The following is a 16,416-nucleotide window of genomic DNA, read 5'->3' on the forward strand; positions in this document are numbered from 1 at the left end:
ACCATGCTCAACCAATCTAATGCTCCTGCCTAGGATTTTGAATAGTAGTGGAAAGAGATAAAGATACAGGAACTGCTGAGAAATGTTTTTAAGGTGGTGGCCTCAGTACTGAGTCCAGAACCTGCATTTGGTTCTAGCCTATTTACCAGTGTTCTCTAGACTTCTAGGTGTTGACACAAAATGAACAAACCTTTTAGAATCTCTAAAAGTAAGAGGGTTTTATTTGAGACCGAGTGAGGACAGTTGCCAGGAAACACACTTTTCATAGGGAAAAAGGTTCTCTGGAGAATGAACTGTTTTTAAAGGGTTATATGCTTTTTTTTTTTTTTCCATCTTGTAAAAGCTTGAAAGATCATCGATTAGCATATAGGCAGGAATCACAAGTTTTAATGTCAAGGAATGCAGGGAGTAGTAGCATTGATCGATGTTTTTATTTTATTTTATTTTTTAATTTTTTAACGTTTATTTATCTTTGAGAGACAGAGAGAAACACAGCATGAGCGGGAAAGGGGCAGAGAGAGGGAGGCACAAAATCGGAAGCAGGCTCCAGGCTCCGAGCTATCAGTGCAGAGCCCGACTTGGGGCTCCAACTCACAAACTGTGAGATCATGACCTGAGCCGAAGTTGGACGCTCAACCGACTGAGCCATCCAGGCGCCCCGCATTGATCAATATTTTAAGGAGAAGATGGTTTTCCTTTAGACTACTCATTTACAAAGTAGGTGCATGATGTATGCTTGGTGGGCCATAAATTAGGCTTTTGGTTTAAACAAAGTTTATGTACAGTCAAGCTGACTTAGAAAAATCTAAAATTACTTCCCGTATATTTCAGGCCAATAGAGGGTTTTTTTCTCTCATCACAAGTACTTAGTCTCTTCCAATGTAAATTTATTTTCTCCTGAAATTATTTAGAATTTTTTTTTTAATGCTTAAAATAAAAAAAACCTTTGATACAGACATTAATAATGAGGAATGTGATGCAGACAACCAGTCCTCAGAGAGAGAAGAAAAATGAAAATTGGGAAAAGTCTGGTAAAAATTCCATTAGTATTAGTTAATCATGGACAACTTTTAATATTGTAGGGGTCTGAGGGCAGATGACCCCAAGATGGGCCACTTTGGCATGCAAATTATGCTGAGCTGAAAATAACCAAAACCCAAAAGACTCAGGAAGGAATTTTGACCTCCCCCAACCCTCAACTACCTGAAAGAATTTAGAAGAGGAGCTGCTCCAGGAAGAGAGCTATCACCATAGATAACTGCATTATGATATGAACTAGGTATGGTGGACAGAGAGGAGCCTAGCAAGGCCTGTTTGATCAAAGTCCTCTCTCTATCCCATTGTTTCTGAATGGTCCAGCAAATATCTGTTTACCAAACATTTGCTCTTTTACACCTTCCTGTAAATTGCATTCCTTCCCTCTGAAGTGCCGGGCCCCTACCCCTATCCCTTCAGCTCAGGATGATATGTATACCTCATTCTGTCTGTCTTGTGGATTCTCTTATGTTTGAAATTAAATTTTCCCCTGTTAATCTGTCTCATGTCAATTTAATTCTTAGTCCAGTTATAAGAATCTTGAAGGATAGAGGAAAGTTTTTTTCCTCCCCAGCAATATGAAGTGGCAAATACTAATTAAATTATTGTCCATTGTTACCTGCATTGAAGCACTCATTGAAGACAGTATTTGGGGGACCATATTACTGAGGACACAGAATGTGAAGGTGTGATAACTCAAGAGTAGTGGTTGGAATGGGTTCTTCTAGAAAGCCTAAAGAAAGAAGAATGATAAACCCAAATACACAAGTCCTCAGCTGAAGGCAGAGATTTCACTCCTTGACTTTCTGTGACCCTACTTAAAAACAAAACAAAACAAAACAAAAAATCTCTTACCACCTAAAGCTGCATGGTTGAGGGAGCCCAAAACCAAAATCAAATTTATGTTGCTGAATTACATTAGTCAAAGCTACAGTTTTGTCAAGACTTTTACGCAAGTAGCTTTCAAATGTTTTTGACCACAACCCTTACAAGACCTATATCTTACATCATGATCCAGCATGCACACACACATGCACACACACACCTCTCAAGACAACTGAAAAACAAATGTCATGAAATAATAGTTACCTTTATTATAAGCAAAGTATTCTTCTATTTTTATTCTATCTTAAAAATTCTGCTTATAACCAAAAAAATGGAAAAACATTGTGTTACAGAAAGAATTAAAATGAGGAAGTGTGGGAGGATGTGAAGGACTCAGAGAGGTAGCTGGACTCCCAGACTTCAGAGAGACTTCCTTGTCAGTCAAAACACCTCAGTTTCTCATGTGGTGAAGGGAGGGGACGTACTCTCACTTGAAGATGCTGCAACTCCCTCCCAGTGGGAAACCAGTTCTTCTCAGGCCTTACCCACTCACCACCATCTACCCCCCTCAACCCCACAGGTCCTTAACTCTAAACATGTAACTAGTATCAGACCTCAGTATGCCCCAAGAGCCTGATAAAACAGTTAAGTTGGGAAGGGGAGGCCTCCATAACAAAGAATTATAGGACTATTAATTTCCATCACTAAAATACTAGAGAATGTATGTGGAAATAAATTCTTGATGGGATGCTTCCCAAACAAAGAGGAAGAAATCTAATTTTAAATCAGAATGAGTTTGTTGAAAAGACTTGGCTTACCAGCGATTCTGGGATCAGTGTACTAGTTTTAGCAGCTGAAAGTCATTCCAATTTTTAGCTTGATTAGTTGACCAACAAAAATGGGGCTTCAACAGCAGCTCCCATCAAATGAAACTGAGATACTAAAAATCTTTTGTAAGCAGGTACAGGAAGGAATTCAAAGAGTTAGGGATCCTTGAGTGACTTTATCATGTATAATCTTCCAACCACCAGCTAATTATGCCCCCTCAGGAAGACACAGAGGACCCTCCCTTTGCAATTCCTTGAGAAATACATTATTGAAGGGAGTCCTGGGTTATTGAAAAGCTTGTTAGTGACTGTTATCTGAAGGCCAGAATTGCTTGAAGAGATGTCATTGAAATGGGTCTTTGATTTCAGTGGCAAGATGAAGTTGAAGAGGCCCCATCCAAATGCAAACTGTGAATTTACCACAGTAAACAGCAGATGGGTCATGGCAGTATATTCCATTCAAAATGGAAAAACCGGTTGTTGCCCCTTGCACCCCTACCATTAAGAAAGATAACAGCCGATATTTATTGAATATTTACACAATGTGCCAATCACTGAATCCTCATAACACCATGAGGTAGGTACTCCTATGATCTCCATTTTACAGGGGAGCAAAATGAACCACAGAGGTTAAGAACCTTGCCCAAGATCTTGTGGCTACTAAATTATGGAGCTAGAATTCTATTTGTGGGCTGCTTGACTCCACAGTCCATACTATATAGTATCCAAATGTTTGACTTTAAAGGCAACCTATGCCCAAAGGTGGATTTGCCATGAAGCTATTCAAGATTAAGCTTCTGCATGGGCTCTTTCATGACCCTCTTCTGCATGGGCTTTTTCTGAGGCTTTGGGAGGGCCCTAGGAATGTGCTTATGTGTTTTTTGTAAAATTTGCAAAAGATATTTTAACTGCAATTCATTATGACTGCAGGGGCTGTGAGCATTTTTAGGACCAGGGTAAGGGGAAGTTAAGTTGGGGATTCATTTTGTTTAGTGGGATATATTTCTGTGGTTTGTAGCCACTCTGCTGTATCCCATCTAGGGTGCCAAAATACATTTAGTTGTCATGTCTCTTTAGGCTTCTTCTGGCTGTAACTATTTCTCAGACTTTCCTTGTTTTAGATTGCCTGATAGTTTTGAGAAATATTGGTCAGGTATTTTACAGAACGTCCCTCAGTTGGAATTTTTCTTATGGTTAGATTGGGCTTATGTATTTTTGTTTTGGAGAAAGACCACAGAGGTAAGAGGCCATTGTCATTACATCATATCAATATACTTATCAACATGATTTTTCACTGTTGATGTTTATCTTGATCACTTAGCTGAGGTAGTGTTTGCCATGTGTCTCCACCATAAAGCTAGTTTCTTTTCCCTCTTTCAATACTATAGTCTTTGGAAAAAGTCCCTATGCACAGCCTATCCCTAAGGAGTGGGAAGTTGTGCTCCTCCCCCTTGAAGACAGACTATACAAATTATTTGGAATTCTTCTGCACAGGACGCTGGTCTCTTCTCTCTAATTAATTAATTAATTAATTATATTATTATCCTCTATACATATAGACTCTTGTATATTTATTTTATAGTTTGGATTGTAATCCAATACTTTTTTTTTTTTTAATTTTGTGACCCAAATTGTTCCAGCTTTGGACACTGGGACTGTTTCAGTTGGCTCCTGTGTCCCTTTGGCATAAGTAAGCACTTTCTTACTCTGTGGCAGAACCAGATCCTCAAGCTCTTATTTTCAGTCCTAGAAACAGCCATTTCTCCAAGGAGTCATAGTTCCTTTTACAGGAGAAACCACAATTTGGAGGTTAGGTGTTCTTTGTGCTGCTGGGGTGTTATTGCTTCTACATGGCATGTTAAAAAAAATTTTTTTTAATGTTTGTTTATTTTTGAGGGACAGAGCATGAGCAGGGAAGGAGCAGAGAGAGAGGGAGACACAGAATGGGAAGCAGTCTCCAGGCTCTGAGCTGTCAGCACAGAGCCCAACAAGGGGCTCGAACCCACAAACCGCAAGATCATGACCTATGCTGAAGTTGGATGCTTAACCGACTGAGCTACCCAGGTGCCCCAAGATGGCATATTTTTTAAGGGCTACAGACTAGAAGCATCATTGTCACTTGAGGACTTGTTAGAAATAGTCATAGGGATGCCTGGGTGGCTCAGTTAAGTGTCTGACTTCGGCTCAGGTCATGATTTTGTGGTTAGTGGGTTTGAGCCCCTCGTTGGGCTCTGTGCTGACAGCTCAGAGCCTGGAGCCTGCTTTGGATTCTGTGTCTCCCTTTCTCTCTGTTCCTCTCCTACTCATGCTCTGTCTCTCTCTGTCTCTTAAAAAAGAAATAAAACATTAAAAAAATTAAAAAAAAAAAAAGAAATAGTCATAGGCCCCAGACCCACTGAATTAATATCTACAGTTTAACAAGATTGCCAGGTGATTTATATGAGTATTTAAGTTTGAGAAGCACTGGCCAAAACTCAGCCTCACAGTCCCAACTGCAAGGGAAGCTGGACTTGTGTGCCCAGAAGAGGGGAAAAAAATGTAGTAAACATACTGTGCTGTCTCTGCAATTGTTTACTCAAGTATTTGCTCAGTATTGGTGATTTGTTCGGATAATTTATGCTTACAACACCTGTTTTATTTTTGTTCTTGCTCTTCCATTATATATATGCATTGTTGCACTTTTGCTTATGTGGGTTTTATATACGTATATATATACTTATTCATCACATACTTATTCATCACATACTTATTCATCAACTATCTGCTATGTTTCTGACACTGTTCTGAGTGCTGGGGTTACACAGTTAAGAGATAAACATTCTTGTCTTTAAACAGCTTTAATTCATGTGGTGGAGGGCATTGGGAAAAAAAAAATGTATGTGTTAGGTGTGGTTAACTGTTGTAAAGAAAAATAAGGCAAGTCAAAGGGGTAGAGAGTAATGGAGGGAATGAGGGAAGATTGCTGACTGAATAGGATGACCAGGTCATCTGAGTAAAGATCTGCACGAAGTGAACAAGTAGGGTCTGTGGCTATTTGGGGACATTTCAGGCAAAGGGAATACTAGCAGTGGTCTTCTTAATAGCCAAAAACCATTTATATTAAAAATTTCCATCTAAGTTCCAAAGTCCGGTATCAAAATATTCAGGTGTTGAAAACTTTTGGATCTTGGACTGAGTTTTATTTGTTTCCATCCGGATTTTGGGCAACATATAGATCCTACTATGGAGTCACGGCCTCTTTTGTCATCAGTGCCTGTGAGTGCCTTTTTGCTTATATGGGTTATATGTATAGATATTTATTACATTGAACATTAAATCTAGGAAGTATTTTATTTATTAACTCGCTTAAAAATAACCCATTACATATTAACGTAAACAACAGGCTTTTTATGAAAATATGTTTTTCAAAACAAAACCAGAATTTAATGAGAAGAATGGCATTGTTGCATTTTTGCATATCTCTTGGATGTCTGGGGTAATGGAAACCAGCTGAATTCCTCTGTCTGCTTCTGCATCCAAAGTGTTGCAACGTCCCAGGTCACATAGCATCTGGAAAACTTCAATTTATACCTGTGAAAGAATATGAGTAAAAAGGACAAATAACAGGTTAGCATTATTACAAAACAGTTTTGACCTCACAGACCCCCCTCAAAACGTCTTAGGTACCTCCAAGAGTCCCGAAAGCATAGTTTGACAACTTTTCACTTACCATATTCCAGCCTCAGTACTCCACCTTGGGTGAGCCATTAAATTTTCTGTGCCCGAATTCCTTCATTTTTATTTTTATTTAAAAAAAATTTTTAAATTCATTTTGAGAGAGAGAGTGAGCGAGCAGGAGAGGGGCAGAGAGGGAGAGGAGAGAGAGATAATCCTAAGCACAGAGCCTGAGGCAGAGATCCATGCCACACCAAATGCTGGATGCTTAACCAACTGAGCCACCCAGGCACCCCCTCCCCACCATTTATTAAAAGGGAGAGGATAACACTGCTTACCTTGAGGAGTTGACATGACACTCACTTAGAGCTGTGTCTGGTACAGATAAAACTCAATAGTCATTAGCACTATATTTAAATTTTTAAAAAAATATTTATTGTTGACAGAGAGAGCATGAGCGGGGAAGAGGCAGAGAGAGAGGGAGACACAGAATCCGAAGCAGGCTCCAGGCTCTGAGCTGTCAGCACAAAACTCTACACAGGACTCGAACCCATAAACGGTGAGATTGTGACCTAAGCTGAAGTCGGATGCTCAACCGACTGAGCCATCCAGGCGTCCCAGCATTATATTTAAATACAGAAGTTGATTATGACTTTTTTTGAGCTGTGATATTTTTCACAGACAGTATTTCGTTTTGTGCTACTTCCTTGGCCAGAAATTCATCCCCTGCTTAAAATCTTCTGGTTATGGAAAAATTAGGCACAGGTGCCAAAAGTATTAAAAACTCACACACTGCTGTTTTCTTTTTCTGAACAAGATTTTTTTTCCCTCACTGTATTTTAAGGTCCATTAACATTTTTTTTGTATTGATAATCTCTTTGTGATCAGGACTGGGGAAAACATGTCCTCCTTCTACCCAAGAGAAATATGCCTGTACATGATGATTCTTCAAACACAGATTTCATTTGCTATTTTTCCTCGCCAATGATCTGAATTCCTGAGAAGTCCAAGAACAAAACTGCCTTCAACCACGGTAATAGTTCCTTAGGGATCATTGACCTTCAGTGCTTCTGACGCTTATAACCATTTGGCATATTTGATATAATTGTCGTGAAAGCAAGGTGAATTTGAAGTGCCAGTCAAGAACATTAGCATAGCACGTTGATCTTTCCCCCACCATGTTCAGATTGCAGCGATTTCTCTCTGAATTCAGGATGTGTGGCATTTGCAGTCTGTGGTTTGGTTTCACCATGTGAATTAAAATGAAAACGCTTCACGTCACGTAAGCAACAGATGTTCTATGTGTGCAAAGTTGTGTAGTCTTGTAATAACTATCTTAAATGTGAAAGAACTTCAAACGATAATAATACTAGGTTAATCCAAGAAGCATTAGCAGTCTCCTCCTCACCCACCCTGAAAAGGGAAGCATTTATGTAACTAATTAGTTTACCATAGTAAATAATCCACTGACATTTATAAGAAGCATTCCTATTGGAGCCTCGAGTAAATATTATGTTACATGTTAAACTATAAATAGGATGAATTGTGGTCCCAGGCCCAGGTTTAAAATGCTACGGAAAATAAGTGAGCTCCATCTGGGTAAAATGGGTGTTACACGTCCTCCATACACAAGTGTCCAATTGCCCAGCTCGGGTTCCCTATAGCTGCTGTGGAAACTTGACGATTCATCTCACTTTCCAGCGCAGCTCTGCAAGGTAGCTAAAAAAGAGTGAATGTTTCTCTTGGGGAAAAAAAAAAAACCATAGAAGAGGAAAGAAAACAAAATTTGTGACTGACTTATGGAAGGCGATTCTCTCTAGCTTTAAGTGAATGGTGAAAACAGCATTTCCTACATAAGGCAATTTTGAGTTTCTGCTTGCAGCTTAGATGATTTGAAAAGTTTATGCAAGGAAATCATGATGCTCCAGATCATTTTATTACACTTTATCTTAGCCTCGAAGATCTGTGCATTTAGTGATTTTCTTCAAAGCTGCACATCAGGTATAGCAAGAATAAAGCCCAGAGTAGAAAAGTGGATGATGGAACAGGATCTCTACATAGAGAAAGCTTCTCAGGGCCAGAGATTTATGTGAAGCATAAAGCAGGTGCTCAATTTAAGGAAGGCCTAATTAAGAGGGAGCGAGGAGGGGAATAGAAAGGAGAACCAGTATTTTTAGGGCTCACCCAGGCATAGCCAAAGAAGCAGCTGCCTTTCCAGAATATAAGAAAGCACTCACTTGCCCCATTCCTGAAATTCCTACCATGAGAGCCAGACGTTCAAATAAAATCTTTCTCTGTTGAATGGTCACATTCCTGTGTGTGGCAACATATTGATCCATTCAACTCATTGATTCAACATTTCTTCTGACTCATGAATTTTTCTGGAAATGTAAAGATGTCAGAAAAAGAAAAAAGTTGTTTTCTGTCTTGAAGAAGTTCACAGTCTAGTGAAATAGATAAGAAAACAAATGGTGACTGTCTTAGTCAGTTTGGACTGCCATATCAAAATACCACAGACTGGGTGGCTGAACCAACAGACATTTATTTCTCAAAGTTCTGGAGCCAGATCAAGGTGCTGGCAGACTCTGTTCCTGGTAAGGCTTCTCTTCCTGGTCGTGTCTTCATGCGGGAGAGAGAGAGAGAGAGAGAGAGAGAGAGAGAGAGAGAGAGATTGTGCGTGCACTCTAGTGTCTCTTCCTCTTTCTATAAGGACACGAATCCCATCCTGAGGGTCTCACCCTCATGACCTCATCTGTACCTAATCATCTCCCCAAAATCCCACCTCCAAACACCATCACACTGGGGGGGGGGGTAGGGCTTCAACATGTGAATTAGGGGGAGGGACACAAACTTTCAATTGACAACAATGACATTAGTGGGAGATGATTAGGTTCAGATAAGGTCATGAAGGTGAGACCCTCATGATGGGATTAGTATCCTTATAAGAAGAAGAGACACTAGAGAGTGTGTTCTCTCTCTCTCTCTCTCTCTCTCTCTCTCTCTCTCTCTCTCTCTCTGCCACACGAAGACAGGGGCAGGAAGAGAAGCCTCACCAGGAACAGAATCTGCCAGCACCTTGATCAGCCACCCAGTCTATGGTATTTTGATATGGCAGCCCAAACTGACTAAGACAGTCATCATTTGTTTTCTTACCTCTCTCTCCCTACTTCACTAGACTATGAACTTCCTTAAGATGGGAAACATACTTTCCTACGTCTGAACAGTTTAATAAGAGAAACAAGTAAACAGGCCAATGTAATGTTGTAAGTGCTGTTAGAGGAATACATCATATTATAGGAACATACTATAAAAGCTATTTGGAGGGCACCTGGGTGGCTCAGTTAGTTAAACGTCCGAGTCTTGATCTTGGCTCTCAGGTCATGATCTCATGGTTTGTGAGACTCAGCCCCATATTGGGGTCTGTGCTGACAGCAGGGAGCCTGCTTGGGATTCTCTCTCTCTCTCTCTCTCTCTCTCTCTCTCTCTCTCTCTGCCTCCGGCCCCCCCCCCACGTCACAGCACCTCCCCTCTCAAAATAAATAAATACACTTAAAAAAATTAAAAAAATAGAAGCCATTTGGCCAAGATGAAGAGAATGAAGAATAAGAGAATGAAGAAAACAGAATTTTAAGATACTTTCATCATATACAATGTTATATTTTTATTTTAAAAAATGTTTTATTTACTCTTGAGAGAGAGAGAGAGCAAGTGGGGGAGGGGCCGGGAGAGAGAGGAGACAGAGAATCTGAAGCAGGGTCTGAACTATCAGCACAGAGCCCCATGTGGGGCTGGAACTCACGAGCTAGGAGATCATGGCCTGAGCTGAAGTTGGATGCTTAACTGACTGAGCCACCCACGTACTCCATAGCTGTTATATTTTTAGATTTCCACTTCCAACTAAAATCATTTTAATATTTTTTGATAGAAAAGGATAGTTAGGTGATTACCTAAATTATTAAATAGCTGTACTACAGATAATGCCCACCTACGTGGTCCTGTGCTTTGGGGACATTCTATAGAATTGCATTTTTCTATGTAGAAAGGCAAAAGTGGTACCTAAGGTGGTAGAAAGCTAAGTGGAGAAATAATTGTCTCTACAATAGTTCCCTCTGATTTGGGTGAAGCTTTTGGCTTTGGGTGAAAAAAATTCAGGTGTTCAAGACATAATTAAGAAGGGAAAGGGGGGCATGTCAATGTACGCAAATAACCAGGGTACTGTGGTCTGAATAGGTCCCCTCAAAGTTCATATATGAAAATCCAAATCCTAAAGATGATGGCCTTATGAGGTGGGGCCTTTGGGAGGTGGATAAGTCATGAGGATGGAGCCTTCATGAATGGAAATAGTGCCCTTATAAATGATCCCTTGCCCTTTCCCTTGTGGGGACATAGCAGGAAGGCACCAAAGATGAACAAGGAGAACAAGTTCTCACCAGAATGTGACCAGGCTGGCACTTTGATGTTGGACTTCCAGCCTCCAGAATCATGAGAAATAAATTTCTGTGTGTATAAGCTACCCAGTGTGGCATTTTGTTAGAGAAGCCCAAGCAGACTAGGACAGAGGGTCACCAGTTACCAGGGCCTTCACTGCCCCTCATACCTGGTGATTCCTTAGGGTGTGCCAAAGCCCTTCCCTGTGAGCCGGCCCATGGAAATCCCCTGGCGTGAAGGATGTTCTTTGCCATCTGGCTTCTGTTACCCCTAAAGAGATGGAAGGGAGGCTACACCCAATATTAATGACCTCAACTGATACTCCCATAGTACCAATAGGCTTAGAAGAAAGAATACAAGGAGTGACAATAAAGTCACAGTAAATGTCCTCTGTTGGAAAACTAGCTCCACATGGCTTTCAAGGGCTGATGTGCCCCCAGTTGATGGATTCCCTTACATGGAATCTTGCTGGGATGTGAAGAAGGCTGAGTGAGGGCCGCTGCAGGATACCCTTGGCAATCCTTGTGCTGGGGAGTGCGTGCCTTCTGCACGGCTCTGATTAACTCCCCGCATGAAGAGCTGACCCGGCAGGGCAGAGCTGGTACTCACATACCCAGGGAGCCTTGGTTTCTGATCAGAGGATCATCTTTTAATTCTCTGAAACCACATTGGGACATAGCATCTTCCTGAGGTTGTACAAGGTGCTGGATATTTAAGAGTTCCTCTCCTGTTTTGGTTCCTTTTGTCTAGTACATCTGTTTGGGGAGGGATTCCAGGTGGCAGGGATGGGCTGAGATAGAGACTTCCAGTAGGAATACTTAGGGTCCCCAGGGTTACTCCACACATGGTGGCTTTGATGAATGCCCTACCCAGGTGCCTCGAGGACTGAAGGAGGGGCTGCGGAAGGCTACTTAGTGTCCTGCTCTGGGCTTGACCCTGGTCTACCAGCTTTTCTGCTCATCAGTACTCTGCTACCACTCCATGCCCCCTCCAGGTGCTCCAGCCAGAAAGGAGGTGAGCGTGCAGCACCATTTTCCAGGGAGCTCTCATTCAGTAACCTCTCCCTTTGGGAGGGATGATCAAGGACAGCACCTCTTGCCTCCAGAAGATTCTTATCTCACTCTAAAACCCAGATTTCTTGCCATGACTTCCTGTGCCCTAGCCCCTGCAGATCTCCTTGCTGTCACTCCCTTCATTCCTTAATTCACATCAGCCTTGCTGGCTTCTTGGCTGACCTGGAATGTGACTGGTGTTATCCTGTCTCTGAGCATGTGTGCTCGCTGTTCCTTCTGCCTGGGTTTGTTTGCAAGCCTCACTCTCTTAAGGGCTTCGTTCCAGTGTTTGTTCAAGGGTCTTATCGGAGACCATCCTAGCTAAAGTACTACCTTTTCTCCTCTCCACATCACCTCTCTCTACCTGCATGTATTTCTTTTCCTGGCACTTCCTACCATCTGACATATGTTGTGTTTGATATAATATGACAAGTGCCTCATCACTGAAATGCAAGCTCTTCAAGAGCAGCTACTTGGCATGCCTGGGGCCTAGAACAGTGTGCAGTGCATAATAGGAACAGTCAGAAATACTTTGGGATGCTTGTTGAGTGGGTAAGGGTGGTTTTCTCAAAGAAACCCCCCCCCCCCCGCCGAAACACAACTGTACCTTCACTGTCTCTGTGTGCTTACCTCTGTTCCCTCTCCAACCCACTGCAGTGAAGTTTTCTCCTTGCTTGAACAATGACTTCTTACATTCACCCAGCCATTTTCAGCCTTATTTGACTTGACCTTTCTGAAGCAATTTATGCTATGAAAAGAGTATTAGTAACTTTGGAGCCAGATAGGTTTGGCTTTAATCCCATTTCACCACTGGTAGCTATGTAATCCTGGGCAAGTTATTTCTCCTCTCTGGGATACAATTTCCATTTTAGTTAAATTAGGAAACTAATACTCACTCATGGGATTTTTCCAGGAGCATTAAGTGAGAGAACATATGTAAAACTCCTGGTACAGGGTTGGGTACTGAATCAGAGCTCAATCAAGGTTCACTCCATTGCTTACTTCCCTTTTCTGCTTCTGTACTCCTCTCTATTCCTTCTTTTCATCTCTGGTTACTTCTTTGTTTCCCTTGTACTTTTCTTTATCCTTCTCCCACCCCTGGAACTATTGTTCCCCAAGGCTGTCCTTAGCCTTGTCCTCCTCATCTGCTGTGTGCTCCCTGAGTTATCTCGTCCACACCTGTGACCCCAGCTACCGTCTGTATATCAGTGATTCCAAGATCCATAGGCCTCCATAGGGCTCCAAACTCCTATCTCCCACCTCCTGTCACCCCTGCACCAGATGTCCCACTGTTGTCTCTAGCTCAACATGTTTAATCTCAACTCGTTAACTCCCTTCCTCCTCTAGGCTCTGCTCCTCCACTGCAGAGAGAGGCAACTTCTTCCCAGTTGCTGGAAATAATTTCTAGTTTCTAAATACCCTTCAAGCAGTTTACCCTCTTTCCTGCTCTCTTAATTGCAACTCTCACTTACTTGACTGCCATTGTTTTTAACTAGTCTCCCCATTCAGTATACCCTCTTTTCTAGATAATCCTCTTTATAAACTTCCTAAAATAGAAATGTGATACATCACTTCTTTTTAAAAACAAAATCACTGAATATTACCTGTCACCTTTAAGACCAAGTTCAAACTCTTTAGCATGACAGATAAAGTTTCATGAATTGGCCCCAAATGTGGGGATCACAAGCCCCCCCTGCTTCTGCCTTAGGTTATTCCTTTCACCTGGAACACCCTCGTCTTCCCTTCTGTCCAGTTGGCAAATTTTGCTTAGCCTCACAGTACTCAGTGTAAACACCACCTTCTCTTTAAACCTTTATTGACTTTGCCAAGCTGGAGAAAGTACCTGCCTGTGGAGTCCCTCCACTCCCACACATTCTTATTTTAAGACTTACCGCACTCCACTGTAACCCATTGATTTCCCTATTTCTTGTGTGGTCCTACAGACTGGAATGTCACTGGAGGCATTTACCACTGTTGCCCTCACAGTTAGCACAGTGCCTGGCCCTCAGTAAAGAGAGGGCCAGTGAAGAGAGGGGTTAGTGCTTATTTTAGTAGAGCAAACCGGCAGTGGCCTAGCTCATCCTTTAGAGCATTGACCCTGTTGATAAATGCAGCTTTGCCTTAGTCTTGAACCAGTGTTTCCCTATCACATGTCGTGTGTGATCTGGTTCTAGACTTGCTTTAGGCTTCCATTGTTGTTTGTGTCTTTTAGAATTAGCTCACTTTTTCTTGTGAATCTAATTTGATGGAGTACGTGGAAGTGGTTCATCCACAAGTTCCTCTCAGACTCTGATAGGTCACAATTACTTCTAGTGGGAATAGAAACTCGGGGGCCCTCGGGGCGCCTGGGTGGCTCAGTCGGCTGAGCATCCGACTTTGGCTCAGGTCATGATCTCGCAGTCTGTGGGCTCGAGCCCCGCGTCGGGCTCTGTGCTGACAGCTCAGAGCCTGGAGCCTGCTTCAGATTCTGTGTCTCCCTCTCTCTCTGCCCCTCTCCCACTCATGCTCTGTCTCTCTCTCTCTCTGTCAAAAATAAATAAACAATAAAGAAAAATTTCAAAAAAAAAGAAACTTGGGGGCCCAAAGTCATTTTGCACGTCTGCCACTATGCAGTTTGCACAAGTCACTTAGCCTCTGAGCTCCACTTTCCTCTTCTGTAAAATGGAAGAATAGTCTTCTTTTTTGAAAATAAGTTTTAAAAATTTATTTATTTATTTTGAGAGGGAGAGAGAGAGAGAGAGAGGGAGAGAGAGAATCCCATTCAGGCCTCACGCTTAGCGTGGAGTCTGACACAGGGCTTGATCTCATGACCCCAAGGTCAGACCTGAGCCAGAATGAAGAGTCTGATGCTTAACCAACTGAGCTACCAGGTGCCCTTGGAAGAATATTCTTCTAGATATTTGTGAGGATTAACTGAAGGTACACAAAAGTACCAAATGCAAGGCAATATTGTTAGGGTGTTGTACCACATGTTTCTACATTTTATAGCATCTTGAAATAAAGAGAGACACATGTCACATGGCTGCCTGGTCTAGCTATTTTGAATGAGGAGAGACCGAATCAAAAATCATGGGTGAAGTCGTGGGGAAATAATGCAGTCCTTAAATAACTCGGAGCATTCAGAACATACCAGAAGACTCTAAGAGAAGTGGTCTAAGAAGCTCTTTTCTTGAAACCTGGACAAGCTGAAATGGAATTTCCTGGGGTGGGGCTGTGAAAACTGGGATGTGTCTGCTTGCTGGGTCTCTCTGAGCTCTGTGCTAGATGAGTTCAGGGCGTTGTCCTGGTACATTCTGCCAACGACCTCTTCTGAGACCATCGGCAATCACTGATGAAGATGTTGCTGTTGCAATTTAGAAATCCAGGAAGCCCCTAAAGAATGTTCCCAACAGAAATTCCCGGAGGTTGTCTGACTTAACAGCTACAGAAATGAATTGGGAGACAGGAGGCCAGAGCAGGAATGGAGCCATCTATGGACAGACCAGTCTGTTTGGAAAGACTTACCAAGTAACTGTATGTGTCAGGCCCACTGTCAAGTTCTGGAAATACAAAGATGAATAGCAAATAGCTTGTGCTTGTAGTGGAAGAAGTTGGAGGAGGAGTTTGGCATCACCAGGGTCTATAGGAAATGATTTCCCCAAGGAGAGGGGGTCCTTCCCTCAAAGGCTGAACACCACTGAACACTGCAGAAAGGGGACCAAGGCTGCTCTGGGATAGGATGTGTGAGGAAGCCTGGCCTGGGCCCCTCTCTCTGCAGCCCGTTCCCAATAACTGTGCATGGCAGGACATCTGTTCTTCTGTCTCTACACCATGGTGGCCTGGTTGCCTCCCAGACCACTGGTATGGTCTGAGCTTTGAACAGCCTGAGAGAATTCTTGTCATGGTTCTATCTGATAGGCACCAATGACTCTCCCACTTAGAGATAACTTCCCCAGAGGTGCTTGGGTGGCTCAGTAGGTTAGCATCTGACTCTTGATTTTGGCTCAGGTCATGATCTCACAGTTGGTGAGATAGAGCCCTGCTTTGAGGTCCACGCTGACAGTGCAGAGCTTGCTTAGGATTCTCTCTCTCCATCTCTGTCTGCCACCCACCAAATAAATAAGTAAACAAAAAAAAAAAAAAAAGAAAAAAAGAAAGAAAGAAATGTGGAACCTACCTGAGTGGTTCAGCTGGTTAAACATCTGACTCTTGGTTTTGGCTCAGGTCATGATCTCATGATTTGTGAGTTTGAACCCTGCATCAGACTCTGTTTGGGATTCATTCTCCGTCTCTCTCTGCCCCTCTCCTCACACTGTCTCTGTCTCTCTCAAACTAAATAAACTTAAAAGAAAAGACATAACTTCCCCCAGAGACTTGTACCATCTGAACTTCCACTATTACAAACCCATTCCTTCAGACTCTCAATGAATGATCATTTGAAACGTGAATAATTATGCAAATATGAATAATAGCTAATATCTACTGATATTTCCTCTGTGAAACTCTGGTTTAAGGGCTTTACAACGATTAACTCATTTAATTCTCTTCACAACCTGATGAAGTAGGTATTTTTATTATCCCCATTTTGTACATGATCAATTAAGTAACTTGTCCAA

At 42.1% G+C, this 16,416-nt stretch overlaps 1 protein-coding gene across 1 annotated transcript in view; it reads right to left on the bottom strand.

The window, feature by feature from the left end:
* Positions 1–6,156: 6,156 nt before the first annotated feature.
* JPH1 (junctophilin 1) overlaps positions 6,157–16,416 on the bottom strand; it is a 122,532-nt gene continuing 112,272 nt past the window's right edge. Inside the window, 1 exon segment of the mRNA XM_042973172.1 lies at positions 6,157–6,257. Coding sequence (XP_042829106.1) covers positions 6,247–6,257 — 11 coding nt within the window. The 3' untranslated portion in view covers positions 6,157–6,246.

This window comes from Panthera tigris, chromosome F2, assembly GCF_018350195.1.
Source record: "Panthera tigris isolate Pti1 chromosome F2, P.tigris_Pti1_mat1.1, whole genome shotgun sequence".
Lineage (NCBI taxonomy): Eukaryota > Metazoa > Chordata > Mammalia > Carnivora > Felidae > Panthera > Panthera tigris.